General features: G+C 45.2%; 1 protein-coding gene across 1 annotated transcript; it reads right to left on the bottom strand.

Moving 5' to 3' along the window:
- Window positions 1-10,318: 10,318 nt before the first annotated feature.
- On the bottom strand, window positions 10,319-14,572 carry RSRP1 (arginine and serine rich protein 1). Its single transcript, XM_066270070.1, has 5 exons — window positions 14,394-14,572; window positions 13,617-14,173; window positions 12,721-12,872; window positions 11,396-11,473; window positions 10,319-10,997 (listed from the first exon to the last, which is right to left on the bottom strand). The coding sequence occupies exons 2-5, from the start codon at window positions 14,116-14,118 to the stop codon at window positions 10,878-10,880; spliced, it is 852 nt and encodes a 283-aa protein (XP_066126167.1). The 5' UTR covers window positions 14,119-14,173; window positions 14,394-14,572; the 3' UTR covers window positions 10,319-10,877.
- Window positions 14,573-16,929: the final 2,357 nt, after the last annotated feature.

Raw genomic sequence — 16,929 nt, 5'->3', positions numbered from 1 at the left:
TCTGAGCATGGCTTTTAAGGTCTATAATGACCAAAAGGAACAGAGAAAAGGCAGACAGAGCCCAAAAAGAGATCAGGCAAAATACCAGCTCTTGGCATACGCCCTTAAAGGCTCCTGCACCCCGAAGGGGCTTCATAGGACTCCAATCAGGGTCCTGCTTTAAGAGCGAAAAGGAAGTTATTGAGCTAAAGCCTGCCTGGCTTTTAGGCATCTGCCTGGGCCATACCTTTGCTGTGGGAAAAAGGAACACTGGAAGATAAGCTGCCCCCTCGCTCCTCAAAGGGAGGGTTCAGTCTCTTCCAGCCTGCTCCAGCTGCCTGTGACCTAACCTTGCATCACTGTGAACAAGCCTAGGGTATTTCTTCCAAGTAGCAGGTAAGCTGATCTCATTTCTTATAGACATGAGGGCCACTTACTCTGCTTTGCCTTAATATTCGGATTCTGCTCATCCCTCGAAGATCTCTGTTGTGGGTGTTGATAGCCTTTTTTCTGCTGCTTTGTTTAATATCTAGTGTCTCCTTTATTCCTCTTGCCTCAAAACCCCATGCCTATTTTAGGCTAGGACCTACTCCTAATTTAGAGCTCTCTTTCTCCTTTTTGCCAACTTTTGTTACGAAATTACCTCTACCACCCAGCATAATGTATTCCAAGGTTCTCCTCACCACCCCATGGCTGCAAAGCTCCAGGGAAAGGCCCCCCTGGGTTCATCTCTCTAGTTTAAAGAAAACGGAAGCTCCATCTCCATACATGCTGCAGATGGCTCTTCCAGTCTACCAGAATCAATGCCAGCTAGAAGCAGTGGTCATTGGTGTTATATCCTGGCGAGATAGGCCACAGCAGACACAAAGTGAATTTTATAAGTTTTATTGCAAACCTGCGCAGGGACTGCAGGCAACCCACGCCTCCGAAGAGACTGGAGCACTGCAGCCACGAGCTTCTAAAATGGCTCCTTTTTATAGGGTGGCTATCTAGGATGAGCAAGCATCATACAGAAGCTGATGTGGCCTGACCAGGTGGTGGCGCAGTGGATAGAGCATCGGACTGGGATGTGGAAGGACCCAGGTTCGAGACCCTGAGGTCGCCAGCTTGAGCGCGGGCTCATCTGGCTTGAGCAAAGAGCTCACCAGCTTAGACCCAAGGTCGCTGGCTCCAGCAGGGGGTTACTCGGTCTGCTGAAGGCCCACGGTCAAGGCACATGTGAGAAAGCAATCAATGAACAACTAAGAAGTCGCAATGCTCAACGAGAAACTGATAATTGATGCTTCTCATCTCTCTCCGTTCCTGTCTGTCTGTCCCTGTCTATCTCTGCCTCTGTAAAAAAAACAAAAAACAAAAAAAACAGAAGCTGATGTGGCTGTTAGTCATTGGCTAGGGAGGTCGTGCGCAGTTACGGGGGGGTATTACTCAGTGGAGAATTTCAAACATAAACTTCTGATAAGGGTCTCTGACTCATAAAATGCAGGATGTTGCTGAACTCTTTGTTTTCGGCGTCACAGGGACCTTGTACACTCTTGGCAGGCCCAGCATGTCAGTACTCCCTGAATCTAACATTCCCCCATCTCTTTTGGACATAAGTCAAATCCTTGATTCTTCATCAGTGGGGAGAATGGTATAAGGCTGGGGCTCATGAGAATTTTCTACTTTAGCTGTAGCTATAAAATAATTAGGTCAGGGGTCCTCCCTAGTATGTGCTGGCACGCTGATAGTGTGCCCTTAGTACTACAAGCTTTACGGACTAATTTCTTTCTGCCTTGCATTTTTCTTCTCTGTACTAACTTCTTACAACTTGCACAAACCTTCTGCAACTTACACAAACTTTCAACTTTTATGCACTTTCTTATTCAGGAATAACTGGCCTTCATAACAACTTGCTTTTCCTTTTCTTTTCAAAAGTACCTCTATACCTTATACCTTCTATTATCAAAACCATACAATTCCTTTCTAATTTATCAGAATTCTTAATTCCTAAAAACCTTAACCTTCAGCAAAGACTAAGTTAGTACTAAGTAATCCTCTTTTAAAGATTGCTTTTTGGAGGTGTCCTTTTCATAAGTAGCCTATTGGACACATGACCAATATTCACAAATTATTCTATAGTGGTAGCTATGAGCACATACATAACTTTCATTTACCCTGTAGCTTCTCTCTCAGCCAAGGGACTTACACTCCCTTTCTGTATGACTCATAGCAGTACATGCATCAAACCTTAAGATGACTTACTTGGCTTTCCTTTACCTTAGTTTCCCTCCCTCCCCAAAGTCTAATTAAAAGGAGGTCCTTAGTGAGTTCCTCTAGGCATTAGCCAAGCGTAGACCAGTTAACTTCTGGTTTGTGGCTGAAGCAGGGCATGTGGTCCTTCTCAGGGTCAGCTTACAAGGATTGATGGGGTCAGTCTTCGCTGTCCACAAAGGTTTCTCTGCTGGGACTGCAAGCTTCAGCTGGCTGCGGTAGACCCAGGCGGGTATGCCTTCTTCCTTGGCAGTAGTGGGAGTTGTCAGGATCATGGTGTCTGGACCTGTCTACGTGGGAGTCAGTCCTTGGGTGGTGTACTGCTAGAAGTGCCTCTTGGACAGTCTTTGAACAGTTTGCTGAGTAACCTATAAAACCTGTAAGTACTTAGGGAAAGGGTGTTACATTTCTACACTTTGCAGTTAGAGTTTAAGTCCTAGTGACCACTGCTTCTAGCTGGAATTAGCAGCAGGTCCCAGCCTATAATAGGCATGGGGCATTGAGATAAGAGAAATAAAGGAGACACTAAACATAAAGCAATAAAATCAGACTGTCAATACCCACAGTAGAGATCTTTGAGGGATAAACAAAACTTAAATATTCAAGCAAGGCATAGTAGATGGCCCTTGTGTTTACAAGAAATGAGATTAGCTTATCTGCTACTTGGAAGAAATACCTTAGGCTCCTGAACGATGTCCTTAGGCCTTCAGTGGCAATTCCCAGCACGCTGGGCAAGGTCAGGTCACAGGTAGCTGGAGCAGGGTTAGAAGAGACTGAACCCTCCCTCCATGGAGCAAGGGGGCAGCTTACCTTCTCATGTCCCTCTTTCCACAGCACATACGTGTCCCTTGATGGGGCCGTGAAGCCTGGGAAGCCTGACCTTTCTTTCCACTCTGGAGCAGGGCCTTGATGAAGCCCCTTAGGGCGCTGGAGCCAAAAGTTGGTATTTCCTGACTTCTTTTGGGCCTTATTTGCCTTTTCTGTTATTTCCTTGGTCATTATAGACCTTAAAAGCCATGCTCAGAAGATCTCACTGAGGGGCTTGACTAAGAGAGCAAAATTGGGAATACAACAACAGATCCTTGGTACAAAAAGGAAGTCTTTGTACTTGACAGACTATACAATTCTATTATGGCTAAAGCAGTGGGTTTAGAAGGGGCCCTATTCCCTAAATCTTCTCCTCGGGTCTGGCTCCAGATAGGAGGTGGGGATTCCCCGGAGCCAAAGCAGAGGAGGGCAGAGGCTGTAGCAAGGTGATGATAACCTCTAACTTACAGCGCTGTTATCTTTTGCCTGACCAAGCAGTGGTTCAGCCCTTGAGCCAGTGCCCAAGGAGGAGGGGCAAGTGCCTGAAACTGTGAGAGGAGCCTGCCGCTTCTCTTGCAGCCAGCTGCAGACTGGCTGCCTTTTCTTTCTCTACCTCTGCTGCTATACTGGCTGCATACTGACTGTGCCACCTGCCTGCAGGTGGGTGCTGGTGATAGTATGCTAAACTCTCTATGTTTTCTATGGGTCTAGCAATCCTTGGTTTGGCCAGTCTGCTCTTAAGTTGGCCATTCTAGGAGCAGACAAACAAACCAAATATGCACACAAAACAAACAAAACTTCTAAACCAAAACCAAAGGGAGAAGGCAGCGTCCTGCGTTCCCCGACCGGGTGGGGAGAAATCAGGTGGCGTCCCGCCTGCTCCACTACACCCTTTTCTAACCAGAGCTCTGTTTCCAAATATTCAAAGAGGAAGCTTCCTTACCAAACAGTCTCAAGACTCCAAATGTTTCAAATAAGCCAAATTCCGTTTCAAACGGCAACTGCCGGAGGCTGGCCAGCTACCAACATCTGCTGCAGCCCACTCCGTGAGGAGGGGTCTTACACGGCCAATCTCGCTGGGGCCTCCATCTGTTACATCCCGGCGAGATAGGCCACAGCAGACGCAAAGTAAATTTTATAAGTTTTATTGCAAACCTGCGCAGGGACTGCAGGTAACCCACACAGGGGAACCCTGCAGCCCCCCAAACCTGCACAGGGACTGCAGGTAACCCACACAGGGGAACACTGCAGCCCCCTAAACCTGCGCAGGGACTGCAGGCAACCCACACCTCCGAAGAGACTGGAGCACTGCAGCCCCCCAAACCTGCGCAGGGACTGCAGGCAACCCACGCCTCCGAAGAGACTGGAGCACTGCAGCCACGAGCTTCTAAAATGGCTCCTTTTTATAGGGTGGCTATCTAGGATGAGCAAGCATCATACAGAAGCTGATGTGGCTGTTAGTCATTGGCTAGGGAGGTTGTGCGCAGTTACGGGGGGGGTATTACTCAGTGGAGAATTTCAAACATAAACTTCTGATAAGGGTCTCTGACTCATAAAATGCAGGATGTTGCTGAACTCTTTGTTTTCGGCGTCACAGGGACCTTGTACACTCTTGGCAGCCCCAGCATGTCAGTACTCCCTGAATCTAACAATTGGGACTTGAACTCTAGCTGCAAAGTGTGGAAATGTGAACACAACTCCAGTGCTTTGCAGACTTTTCCTGAATGTGAGTGACTCCTGCTCCTTGGGACAGTCCTCAGACTGAAGTGGGGTTGGGTTGTATTTACAAAAAATGTGAAGTGATGATAGTGTCAAGATGGACTTGGTGAACATATTTAAGGACATTCAAAACTGCAAAGATTTTATTTTAGATCCTGCTGTATTAGTTAAGACTTTGCTTGATAATCTAATAGGCTTTTATCACTTCATTGTATTAAGACACTTAATTTGGTATTTGTTAGTATTGGCTATTTTAATTTTGTTGTTTATTTTATATTTTTCCAGTCTGCCTCCAAATCAGAACATGAGAAATCAGATGAGCATGAATCACAGCACAAATTGAAGTTTAAAAAATATAAAAGGGGATCTGTTGGGGACAGAAAAATAAACAGGGTATTTTGCAGTCTGGATTTTGGGGACAGAGGTGCTGGGAGCTGGTTGGAGCTGATGGTCTGCCCAACCCCCCACCTCACCAGCCTAATTAAGTTAACAAAGGCCTGTGCTTCAGTACTCATCCTGCCTGCCCATGTTCCCAGGAAGAACTGGAAGGAAGTTACTAAGGTTGTATATGTTAAGTATTGGTGGAGGTGTTTCTGCATCTGGTGGTCTTCTTGTGTTGCCTTGGAAACATGATTGATTTGCTAATGGCCCACCTCCTCCAGTAAATTAAGAAGGATGTTTTCTGGGGGCGGTCATGTTCTTGCAGCTCTGCCAGAACAGTAGTGACTGTTGGCAAGGAGCTGTGGCATCCTCCCGAACCCATCCTGTATATATCTTTAAGTCTCTGTCTATTTTTCATTCAATTTCGTACCACTTCCTGCTCGAGACCCTGGAATAGACTTGTTGCGCGGGTTGCAGCACTAGTAGTTTGACCAAAACTCTATCTCTGTGGTCAACAGACCTGAAGGCTTTGTTCCCAAGATTATTTGATGCGAGTCAGAACCTCATTGTCCTGAGAGCTTAATGCTTAAGATTTAGAGTTGTTTGCAAGGGTTTGTATGAGTCGTATTAGGCTTTTCTCCGGCCCCCTTGTCCCTTCTCCAAGGGGGTCTAAAGCCACGTGACTAGTGATATGCTAGGGAAGGAAAGGTCACCCTGGGTACAAGGTCCTAGCCTACAATACTTACTTGTTTTCCTAGTTTTGCCCATTGTTAGGTACCTAGAATCTGCCCTGGTGACTTTCTGTACCTGGCTTGTGCTTCCTGTTCTGCTCATGCCTGTCTAACCGCCTACTCTAACAATATCCCCTCAAGGATGCTTGGCTCTGGATTATTGGCTCTGAATTTTTGAGAACCTATACCCCTTTCCCTTCTTCTGTAGCTGCTTCCTGCTGAAGAGGGGCAGAGTTTTACTTCAGAGCCAAGTGATCCTTGTTCTTTCTCAGGGGACAATGCGGCCTGGGCACAGGAGGCTGTGATGTCTAGAGTCGTCAGGGGCAGTATTCCCAGGATATGAGTAGGGCTTGTAACCTGGAAAAACTAACATAAACCCTGTTAATAAGCAAAGAACCAGGCTTTTTCCATGAGGCCTTTATCAGCTTCCAAAGTCTATCCTAATTTCTGAAAGTTTACTGGTGACATCCAGAGTGTAGGCATGTCTCTCTCAAACAGGACATTCCAGTCAGTCTTGGTTAATAAAAACAGTTTCTAATTTGTCCTCCCAGGAACTCACATTTAAATTTTTATTTATTTATTTATTTATTTATTTATTTATTTATTTATTTATTTATTTTGTATTTTTCTGAAGCTGGAAACGGGGAGAGACAGACCGACTCTCGCATGCGCCCGACTGGGATCCACCCGGCACGCCCACAAGGGGCAACGCTCTGCCCACCAGGGGGCGATGCTCTGCCCCTCCGGGGCGTCGCTCTGCCACGACCAGAGCCACTCTAGCGCCTGGGGCAGAGGCCAAGGAGCCATCCCCAGCGCCCGGGCCATCTTTGCTCCAATGGAGCCTTGGCTGCAGGAGGGGAAGAGAGAGACAGAGAGGAAGGTGGGGGGGGGGGTGGAGAAGCAAATGGGCGCTTCTCCTGTGTGCCCTGGCGGGGAATCGAACCCGGGTCCCCCGCACGCCAGGCCGACTCTCTACCGCAGAGCCAACCGGCCAGGGCCACATTTAAATTTTTTAATTGGACTGACCTGTCAGTGAATAAAAGCGTTGACCTGGAATGCTGAGATCGCCAGTTCGAAATCCTGGGCCTGCCTGTCAAGGCATATATGGGGGTTAATGCTTCATGCTTCTTCCTCCTTCTCTTGAAATGAATAAAAATAAATAAATATATATTTTTTAATTAATTCAAAGTTTCAGGTTCAGTCCCCAGGCAGGGCACATAATGGAAGCAACCAGTGAATGCACAGCTAGACAGAAACTTGCATTTTAAAAGATGGCCCAGACAAGAGTTCTTGAAGACCAGGTATTTACATTTCAAAAGTACCACCACCTGTTCTTTCTCAGTGGAGAGTTCTACCCAACATCTAACGGTCTTCTTCATGGAACACATGTGCCTCCCACAGAGGAAATTGATAGGATGGTCATAAACTTAGAAAAGTTGAAGTACGTACTACAAATGCAAACTAAATTATTTATACTGATTTCATGCCAAGTGACAAAATTAACTTTATTGTATTGAAGTGTAGCAACTGGATAGAAATTAAGAAATACTTGAAATATTAGTTTGAAGAATGTTCCCATTCATCACCACTTTTATATTTGTGTTTTTTTTTTTTATTAACTTTTCTTCATTGTACCCCTCCTATGCCCCATGCAAAGTATCATATATTTGTTTTTGTTTTTTTAGCGAGAGACCGAGACAGGGACAGTCAGGAAGGGAGAGAGGTATCAACTTGTTGCTGCACTTTAGTTCTTCATCGATTGCTTTCTCATGTGCCTTGACTGGGGGACTGTAGCTGAGCCAGTGACCCCTTGCTGAAGCCAGTGACCTTGGGCTTCATGCCAGTGACCTTTGGGCTCAAGCCAGGGGACATGGGGTCATGTTTATGATTCCACGTTCAAGCCAGCAACCCTGCACTCAAGCCGGCGACCTCGGAGTTTCAAACCTGGGTCTTCAGCATCCCAGGTTGATGCTCTAGCCACTCACCTCCTGGTCAGGCCAAGTATATATATGTGTTGTGAATGGGGTAATAATTATGCAAAATCAACAGAGTATAAAAATTCAAAGTAGAGCAACGTGTCACTGTCCTTACATTTCAGCATGACCCTTGGTTATTTCCTTAACTTCAGACCGGATCATCTGACAGTACTTTTTACTTACACAAAGAAAAACTCATTAAGCCATGGCCACATAGCTGTTAGTTAGAGCAGTGGTCCCCAACCTTTTTTGGGCCATGGACAGGTTTAATGTCAGAAAGTATTTTCACGGAACGGCCTTTAGAGTGGGATGGATAAATGTATCATGTGACCGAGACAAGCGTCAAGAGTGAGTCTTAGACAGATGTAACAGAGGGAATCTGGTCCTTTTTAAAAAATAAAGCCATCATTCAGACTTAAATATAAATAAAACGAAAATAATGTAAATTACTTATCCTTTCTCTGTGGACCAGTACCAAATGGCCCACGGACCGGTACCAGTCCGTGACCCAGTGGTTGGGGACCACTGAGTTAGAGCATTGTCCCAAAGCACAGAGGTTGCTGGTTTTATCCCGTCAGGGCACATACAGGAACAGGTAGATGTTCCTGTTGCTCCCCTTCCCTCTCAAATACTTTCCTCTCAATTAAAAAAAAAAATCAATAAAAATCAATAAAATACTTTTTTTTTTTAAAGGCGGCTCATTGAACACTTATTTTGTAGGATGTTTTCCTAAAGGTGCTTTCAGTCTTGACTATTAAGACCAAAAAAAAGAGCCCTGGCCAGATAGCTTGCTTGGTTATTGTCCTCCCGATATACAGAGGTTGCCAGTTGGATCCCCTTTAGGGCACATACAGAAACTTATTGATGTTTCTCTTTTCATCTCACTCTAGAATCAATTTTTCTTAAAAAGACAGAAAAAAAAGTTTTGTTTCCATAGAGCTAAAAAACGACAAATATAGCCAGAGACGACCTTATGACAATGCATATATTGACTACATAAATGAAGGAATGCCAAATTCAACAAGGCAGAAAGATTTTATGGGAAGTGTATAGCTGAAATGAAAAACTTGGTAAGAGCAACAGTGGTCTAATCCCCTTCAGGAACTGTTTGACTGCCAGACTGCACCAGTAAGCCAGCACTATTTTCCCTTTTATAATTTATTAAGAAGTGTTCTGTAAAATGTCTAATTTTGTGCTTATGTATTTTTCACTCGCTTTAGAAAAATGTCATGTTTCCATTTTGAAAGCATGCTTAGTGTGCCCCTTGCTATGCTTAAAATTCTTTGCTACAAACAAGATACTCAGCAGTCCTAAAATTTGTCATGTTTGACTTGACCTCACCTTGAAATTGAGAGCTTCAAAACTGGGTACTAAATTGACACTAACTTTTCTTTTTTATTTTTATTATTTATTCATTTTAGAGAGGAGAGGGAGAGACAGAGAGAGAAGCTGGAAGCATCAACTCCCATATGTGCCTTGACCAGGCAAGCCCAGGGTTTCAAACTGGGGACCTGAGCATTGCAGATTGATGCTTTACCCATGTGCTTCCACAGGTCAAGCTCAAAAAGCAAGTATTTGTTGGAAGTAAAACATTTGATCAAACTATTAATATACAATGTGGTAAAAACAAACAAACAAAAACCAGCCTAATTATAATTTTAACCACATTTCAACTGTAAAAAAAAAAAAAAAGGAACATATGGTTTGATAGGTAATTATGGGAAATACAGAAGTATCCCATAAAGTGAAAATAATCTTATTTGTACCATACTATATGAATTAAAAAAAAGTGAAAAAATTAGGGTCAGTAAGCTGGGCACACCAGTAGGAAGCTGATTTAGGGAATGGGCTAATAATGATACTGTGCTATTAATAAAGGTACCATATATTCCATGTGCAGTGAATAGGTAAATTTTAATGGCACACTTATATAATTATAGATCCACATAGCAGGTGCTTGATCAATGTCTTTTTAACATTGAGATTCCAAATACCTTTTTTTTAGTGAGAGACAGGAAGGGGGTGAGATGAGAAGCATCAACTCGTAGTTGCATCACTGTAGTTGTTCACTGATTGCTTCTCATACACCTTGACACCAGATGGGGGCAGGCTCCGGCTGAGCCAGACACGTTGGTCATGCCAGGAATCTTGGGGCGTCAAAGCCAATGACGTTCAAGCTCAAGCCAGTAAACTTCAGGTTTTGACCTGGGACCTCAGTGTCCCAGGCTAACATTCTATCTACTGTACTACCACTGGTACGGTCCATAACATTTTGCAGTATCCATTGTCACCTAGGAACATTATTAATAATTCAGATTCTAAATCAGGTCTGAGGTGGAGACTCGAGATTCAGTATTTCTCATGAACTCCCATGGATATGGATTTGAGGGTGTAGCAAGGCTTTAAATAAGAAATACCTCCTTATCCTTCATCATTAAAGACCCATTATGTAATATATGAATAGTACAGTAAGAATAAAAGAGTAAAAATAAGTTTATTAACAAATATATACAACACAGTTCAATTACTGTTTCTCATAAATTTCATTTCTATATAACCAATCACTATTACACAAATTATTTATAATTGTATATACAAGATGCCCACCTGTACGTAACTCTGGTCCATCTGTGCTCTCTTCTCTGCAAGAGAACTCTAAAATGCTAACAATTACCACTAAATTGCCCACAGGAATGAAACAATGCTGTAGTTGTAGAAAATACAAACTTGCAATAAAGTGCATTTCAGACAACCTTAGCCATCAGTTTTCTTTCTTTTTTTTTTTTTGACAGAGTCAGAAAGAGGGACAGACAAGAAGGGAGAGAGATGAGAAGCATCAATTCTTCATTGAGGCACCTTAGTTGTTCATTGATTGCTTTCTCATATGTGCCTTGACGGTGGGGCTACAACAGCAGACCAAGCGACTGACCCCTTGCGCAAGCTGGCAACCTCAGGGTCTCGAACCTGCATCCTCTGCGTCCCAGTCCGACACTATCCACTGCACCACCGCCCGGTCAGGCAGTTTTTTCTTTCTTTAAATGGGTTTCCACAATCCGTATGGACTTTTTTTCTGTTCTACTTTTAGGGATCCTGAAGAGGTCTCTTCAGTAGTAGCTTTAACTGGTTTCTGAAGCATTGGCTTTGCTACAGAATTCTGTAAGAAAACATTCTTAAGTCAACTTTCCAGACACATACGTTATATACACTTAAAACATTTGCTTTTTACATTAAGTAATTCCATTTAGGAACGAAATTTAAGAGACACCAACCAAATACTAAGTGTGGACCTGATCTGTAACTCAAACTGAGAGGCCAAGAAACTGCCAGGTAAAATCAGACACTGTGGTATTAAAAAGAACAAAATACTGTAAACAGAGAATGAAGATAGTAGATACAAAAGGAGCCCATTATATCGATCACTTGTGACTTAGTAGGCCCCAAATTATCACTGCAAAGATGAAAAATGAGTTTTTCAACAAAAAATAAAAGCCCACATAATAGATATATGTTTTAAGTCCAATTTTTGAGTAGTCAGTGCTTAGATATACTTACATCAGAGCTAATGCTTTTTTGCTGGGAAGATTTTTCATTGGCATTTTTAGTTCCAACTTCTATTAGCTTTCCTGACAGCTAGACAGGAAGAGAAAATAATTTTTAAAAAACCGCACCTTTGGTTTACACTACTGTATACAAAGCAGCCCAACTGTGTATCAATTTAGTTACAGAGGCAAAACTAATCAAGTTGGATCTAACCATACAGTTAACATTCAAAACTATACTGTTGTTTTTCCCCGTAACAAAACTAATGCAACAAATGTGCCTGATGAAGACCCACTTCTCCATAAGGCAGTACTGTAAGTCCCCAATACAAGGTCATGTAACTTTGAAAGTTAAGCCATACCAGAAAATACCTAGTTTTAAAAAACTGAGGAATGAGCCAGTTGGGAACCAGCTCAACTATAATCTTATTTGTCTATTACTAATACTTAAGCATACCCATATCTGGAACTGAATGACAGGTTCATCTAGATAACATCTTTCCATTTAAAGTGACTATCAATTCCTAACCACTTTAAACCTTTAAAGCTATGGATTTTATGCTTTGGGTTTCAACAGAATTTAAAGAGCACAGTACAATTTGCCAATGCACATCCTGCACACTTCTAGAGAATTACAAACTTATCTGCAAGTGAATCAGGCCTCTTCTTCTGTTATCTCTCAAAACATCTGGAATATATTGCATATATTACGAAAGGGACATCTTTATCACAGATGTCCGAACATTACAAAGTGCACTTTAGTTTAAAAATTGTCTTCATTTATCTTATCCAAATAGTACCTATCCCAAATTCTAGCATGCACATGGATCTACCAACAAAAACTAAGCTTTCAGAATGTGAACATAAACTTCAAATTAGTTAAACCTCTGAGGCTTATGCCCATGTATCAATTACCAACAGATTTTCTTCAGCAATGTCTGGAGACCACATTCATGATTTCTATAAGACAGAAATAAAGCAGATAAACTATACTGTGTTTAATACAGAACTTTCTGGGAATATAATGCTGCAAAGGAAAACTACAGATAACTCTGTAAAGACTAGTTAGAAAAATTTGGTAACTATACAGAAATCACCAAATACCAGCTACAATCATGAAAGCAATACTGTGTCAACTGAAAACAAAGTTCATTAATTTCCCACTTTCATGGGAGAGACAAAGTCTAGCACTGTCGGATGTGCTTCTTTGATTTTAACAAACTGTATAAGTAGCCTTTCCAAGTAGTAGTCTAAGGTAAATTAAATAAAAATGCTAATGAGACCGTTCTGGCAGTAGCTTCCTGAAGATTTTTTTCTGGATTCACCTAAAACACTTACCTCAAACTTTGCACCATTATTTGATACAGCTGTTCCTCGGTTTGTTTCTTTAGACACAGGAACAATTCTGAGACTAGGGGGCAACTCAAAGTTGGTTGTTCCTAAGGCTTTTGCTACATTGGCTTTTGCTATTTCTAACAGCTCCAGTCGATCTACAAAAGAAACACAACATATGCCTTAATCTTGTAACATGCATTTCCCCAAAAGGACTTAATCACAAAATAAGATTGTTTTTGTTTTATTTAAAATAGCAAATATAAAAATATTTTCAATAGATTCCGATTTTTCTTATTAAAGACATAATATTCATAATGTGTTTGCTTTCTCTTCAAATGTGTTCTAAACATTTTTGTTAAAATTTTTTTACACAGTACTTGCGTCACAAATAAACCAATACTGGTAAGTTACTAAATCCATTTCCGGACTTCAGCTTTTTTTTTTTTTTTAAATCTAATATCCTTTTCTCCAGTCCATAAGCCTATGCCAGAAATGATTTGTTTTAAAATGCTGGGAACAAAAATCCATATTTTTCCCAATACGGCATTAACTTTTAAAAAGGCATATTTTGACGCCTTCAACAACTACCTTAACAGGAGCTTAAGGCGGGTAAACAACTTCGTCACTACCACTTACAAGCTCCACTAGCAAGTGCCAGCCCCCAGGACGAAAGGTTACCTCCACCCCCAGCCAGGAACACCTGCAACCTAAGCCCAACCGGGCAAGGCTGGCTGTTTCCAACCTGGGAGTCAAAGGCAGTTTTTACGTCCTCCCTCCCTTCCTCCCCAGGAAACTACTTCAGCCGGCGAGAAATGTAAAAACACTAACTGTAGAGTTGTTTCGGGTCCCCGCACTGTGAAAGGGTCAAGGGAGGAATCACCTGGGACCTCGGGCCTCACCTTTTTCACTTAAGCGAAAGGGCGTCGGGCTCCGCGTCCGGGACCGGGACCGCGCCCGCCAGCGCCGGCGCTCCTCCGGGTACGGCGTGCGCCCGAAGCCGTGGTGGCGCCGCCCCCGCGCGACGGCGTAGGCCCGCCGGTAGTACGACCGTCCCCGCGAGCGGGAGCGGGAGCGGCTGCAGGACCGGCCCGACGACGGGGACCGGCGGTGCTGCTCCCGGAACCGGCGCCGGCTCCGGGACCCCGACCGGCTCCGCGAGTACGACCGCGAGTAGCGCCGGCACCTCCTCTGGTGGCGCCGGCGGGACCGGGACCTGCTCCGGCACCGGGGCCGGCTGCGGCTCCTGGACGACCACCGGCTGGACACGCTCGAGCGGGACCGCGAGCTCCTGCTGGAGCGGGACCGTGACCGGGCCGCCGAGGACAGCCTGCTGGACCGGCCCGAGGCCGCCGGGGACTGCTGCGGCGAGCCCGGCCACATGTCGTTCACGTAGTTGGACATCGCGGCCTGCGGCTGGAACTTCCTTATCTGAGGGTCCTTCCCGGAAACCGAGTTTCTGAAACAAACAAGGGGGAGGGGTGAGGCCCCGGAAGCGCGGCCTGCGGGCCGGCGGAGGGCGGGGCCTCCAGCGGGGGGACGGGGCTCGCCGGGCGCTCTGGGCCTCGCCGCCGGCTCTCCACCCGCCCGCAGTCCCCTGTGCCCCACGCAAGGCCGCACTGTCCCCACTCCCCACGCTAACAGTCCCGTGGGTCCGGCCTCGCCACCAGGAAACTTACCACAGGCCGCCGACGCCGCACTTAGGCCAGAGAGAAAGGCCCAATGGAAGCCTCCCTTTCAAAGGACAAAGAAGGGGATTTTTCGCAGCTGTTCTCCACAGCGTACTAGCACCCTCCACCTCCGACGTCCGGACGCGAACTGAGGACGGCGCCTGCTGACGCGTCGAAAGTTCTAGAAGCTGACTTACTGAGCATGCGCAGAGACGTTGGTGCAATGGGCGTTGCTCCCATCCTGCCCAATGGCCACCCTTCTTTTCCTCCCCCCCCCCCCCCCCCCGCCCTCATCCCGCCTCACAAAAAGGCCTGCGGGACGCTCATGCGCGATCGAGCCGCGGGGGCGGTGCACTTTATCAGCGTGTTGGCAGCCTGTGGTTGTTTTTTGTATTTTGGTGGTGGTGTTTTTTGATGGGGGGGTAGGAGAGGAACGAAACTTTGTGAGGCGACTCCACGCGGCGCGACAGGGGGCTCGGGGACTCTGTGCCCCGCTGATGCTGACTGGGCCGCTCCCTTCACCCTCTGGGGCTGCAGACTGGGCTCTCCCTGGCCCCTCCCTGGCTCCTCCGGACCTGTGTCCGCGTCCGGACTCCGCCGGGCTGCCGGCCGCACCCTTCCCCGGACTCACAGGATCCCTGAAAACTCAGTATTAGCCCGGGCCGGTTCGCTCAGTCAGTCAGTCAGAGCGTCCTCCAGAAACACAAGGCCGGGTCCCTTCAGGGCACACGGGAGCGACCAATCAAGGCACAACTATGTTCAACAACAAATGGTGCCCTCTCCTCCCCACCCCCTTCCTCTTTAAAGTCAATTAATAAAAGAATTTTCAATATTAACTTAGGAAAGCTTCAGTTCCGTGTTTTGAGTAGTGTCAGAAAGGTGGAGACAATGCAAACACCCCCAGGTGACCTTTAATCATGAGGAGCAGAGTGACGTCTGTGTCATTCTGAAGACAACATGCTTGGTGTTGGTTAAACAACTGACTTTTATTTCCAAGGATTTGTAAATAGGATACATTCTAAACATACTTGTCCTTAATAAAGCATGACAATTGCCTTGAAATAACTTCTCTTTGAATACCTGTGGTAGGTAGGTAGGTAGACATGAGCAGAGCAAGGACCAGAGGCCAAGTACAGAAGGCTGCCAGGGTGGAAAGCCCTGAGTGCCTAGTGTTGGAGGAGAGCCAGAGCGCCCAGTGACTTTCTGTTCCCGTCCTGGGGAAGTGAAAGTCAGACCAAGCACACATGACTGAAGGCGGTCTTGCTTCCAGGAAGGCCTCAGGAATCAGACAGTAGATGGGGTGGTGTCATGTCTCAGAAAGGGCAAGGGCAATCTGATCAGTTTTACAAAACTAAATAATAAAATTGGACATTGTATTCTGATTGTTAGTTTCTCACGCATGGTGTCATGTTCCTGCTTAATATATTGGATAGCTGATCTCTCCAAGGCACCTCAATCCTGGAGAGATCAGGGTCCTCCACTTGCAGTATTGTTGCTGCCTCATTCCTTTGCGGCTCCTTTGTTGTATTCGTGAAACCCTGAATACAACACCTAGCAATGGGCAACACTGGGAAAATGAGGACCTCACCACCCACTCCTAGCTGGTCAAACGGTTTAGACCCCTTGATTTCCTATCCTTGGTCATGGGATTGAGACCTTCCCCTGTCCTTTCCTCCTCTGAGTATCACAAGTCCTGCGGTTTAGACCCCCTTAGAGGAGTAAAGAAGCAGAGAATAGCTTAAGCATTAACCCCTAGAGATAACATCCAAAACTCAGCTATGTTTCAGCTCCAGGGCCAGAAAAGCAGCAAAATTAGACAAGGGAAACGCACCGATGAACTCGGAAACAGCTGCATTGACCAAGGACCTGCTGGCCTGGTGCCAATCAGTCAATGAAGAACAGGAGCCTGAAAAAACACACCTGGAAAGCTGATTAATATTCTATTGATATCTTCTCCTGGGACCGCCTCTAAATCCCCACCCCTAAAACCCCTTAGGACAGAGTTCTCGGAGTGCTCACCCTTCTGGAGTACCCCAGGCCTTTCCCTTCCCCCTCGCTGCCTCTTCTTTCCCCCAGGCGCTTTTCTTTGCCTCTCACTTTCTCTTAAACTCTAAGGGACCCCCCCCCCCAGACTTGCAACCAGGAGAGCAAGTGAGCAGCAGTAACTCGTCCCAGTCTAGCCCCGGAAAGTGTCTCTAAGGCCCCTTTTCTTCTGACTTTCTCCCCATATGGCCAATAAGTTCTTCCTTGACTTGCTGCATTTTGTCTCTTGGTTGGAAGGCATTTTTAGCATTTTTACAAAAGCCACACTTTCTTTAGAGGAAGATACACTTTTCTCTTGTTCACCTGCACCCCACATCCCCATTAAGGTGTCAGTGTAAGAAACATATCTGTAAGAATTATTATGAGTTTATTTGAGCCAAATGGTCGACAATTGGCAGGAAGTAAAATCTCAACGCATTAAGGTAATGCTCTGGAAAATGGCAGTTTCACCATTTATTTTATATACATCAGAATCAAAGGAGAAGATGTAACGGGATTCCAC

This window comes from Saccopteryx bilineata, chromosome 3 (genome assembly GCF_036850765.1).
Source record: "Saccopteryx bilineata isolate mSacBil1 chromosome 3, mSacBil1_pri_phased_curated, whole genome shotgun sequence".
Classification (NCBI taxonomy): domain Eukaryota; kingdom Metazoa; phylum Chordata; class Mammalia; order Chiroptera; family Emballonuridae; genus Saccopteryx; species Saccopteryx bilineata.
The sequence above is the reverse complement of the archived record's forward strand: the minus strand, read 5'-3'. Positions and strand labels throughout refer to the sequence as shown.

Bases quoted from the DNA above. Each gene is read 5' to 3' on its own strand.
- RSRP1 (XM_066270070.1), bottom strand. From the start codon at position 14,118: ATGTCCAACTACGTGAACGACATGTGGCCGGGCTCGCCGCAGCAGTCC. The intron at 11,474-12,720 runs GTAAGTGTTTTA...CTTCCTGTCTAG, and splicing joins ATAATGGTGCAAAGTTTGAG to CTGTCAGGAAAGCTAATAGA. The intron at 10,998-11,395 runs GTAAGTATATCT...GTTTTCTTACAG, and splicing joins AAAAAAGCATTAGCTCTGAT to AATTCTGTAGCAAAGCCAAT.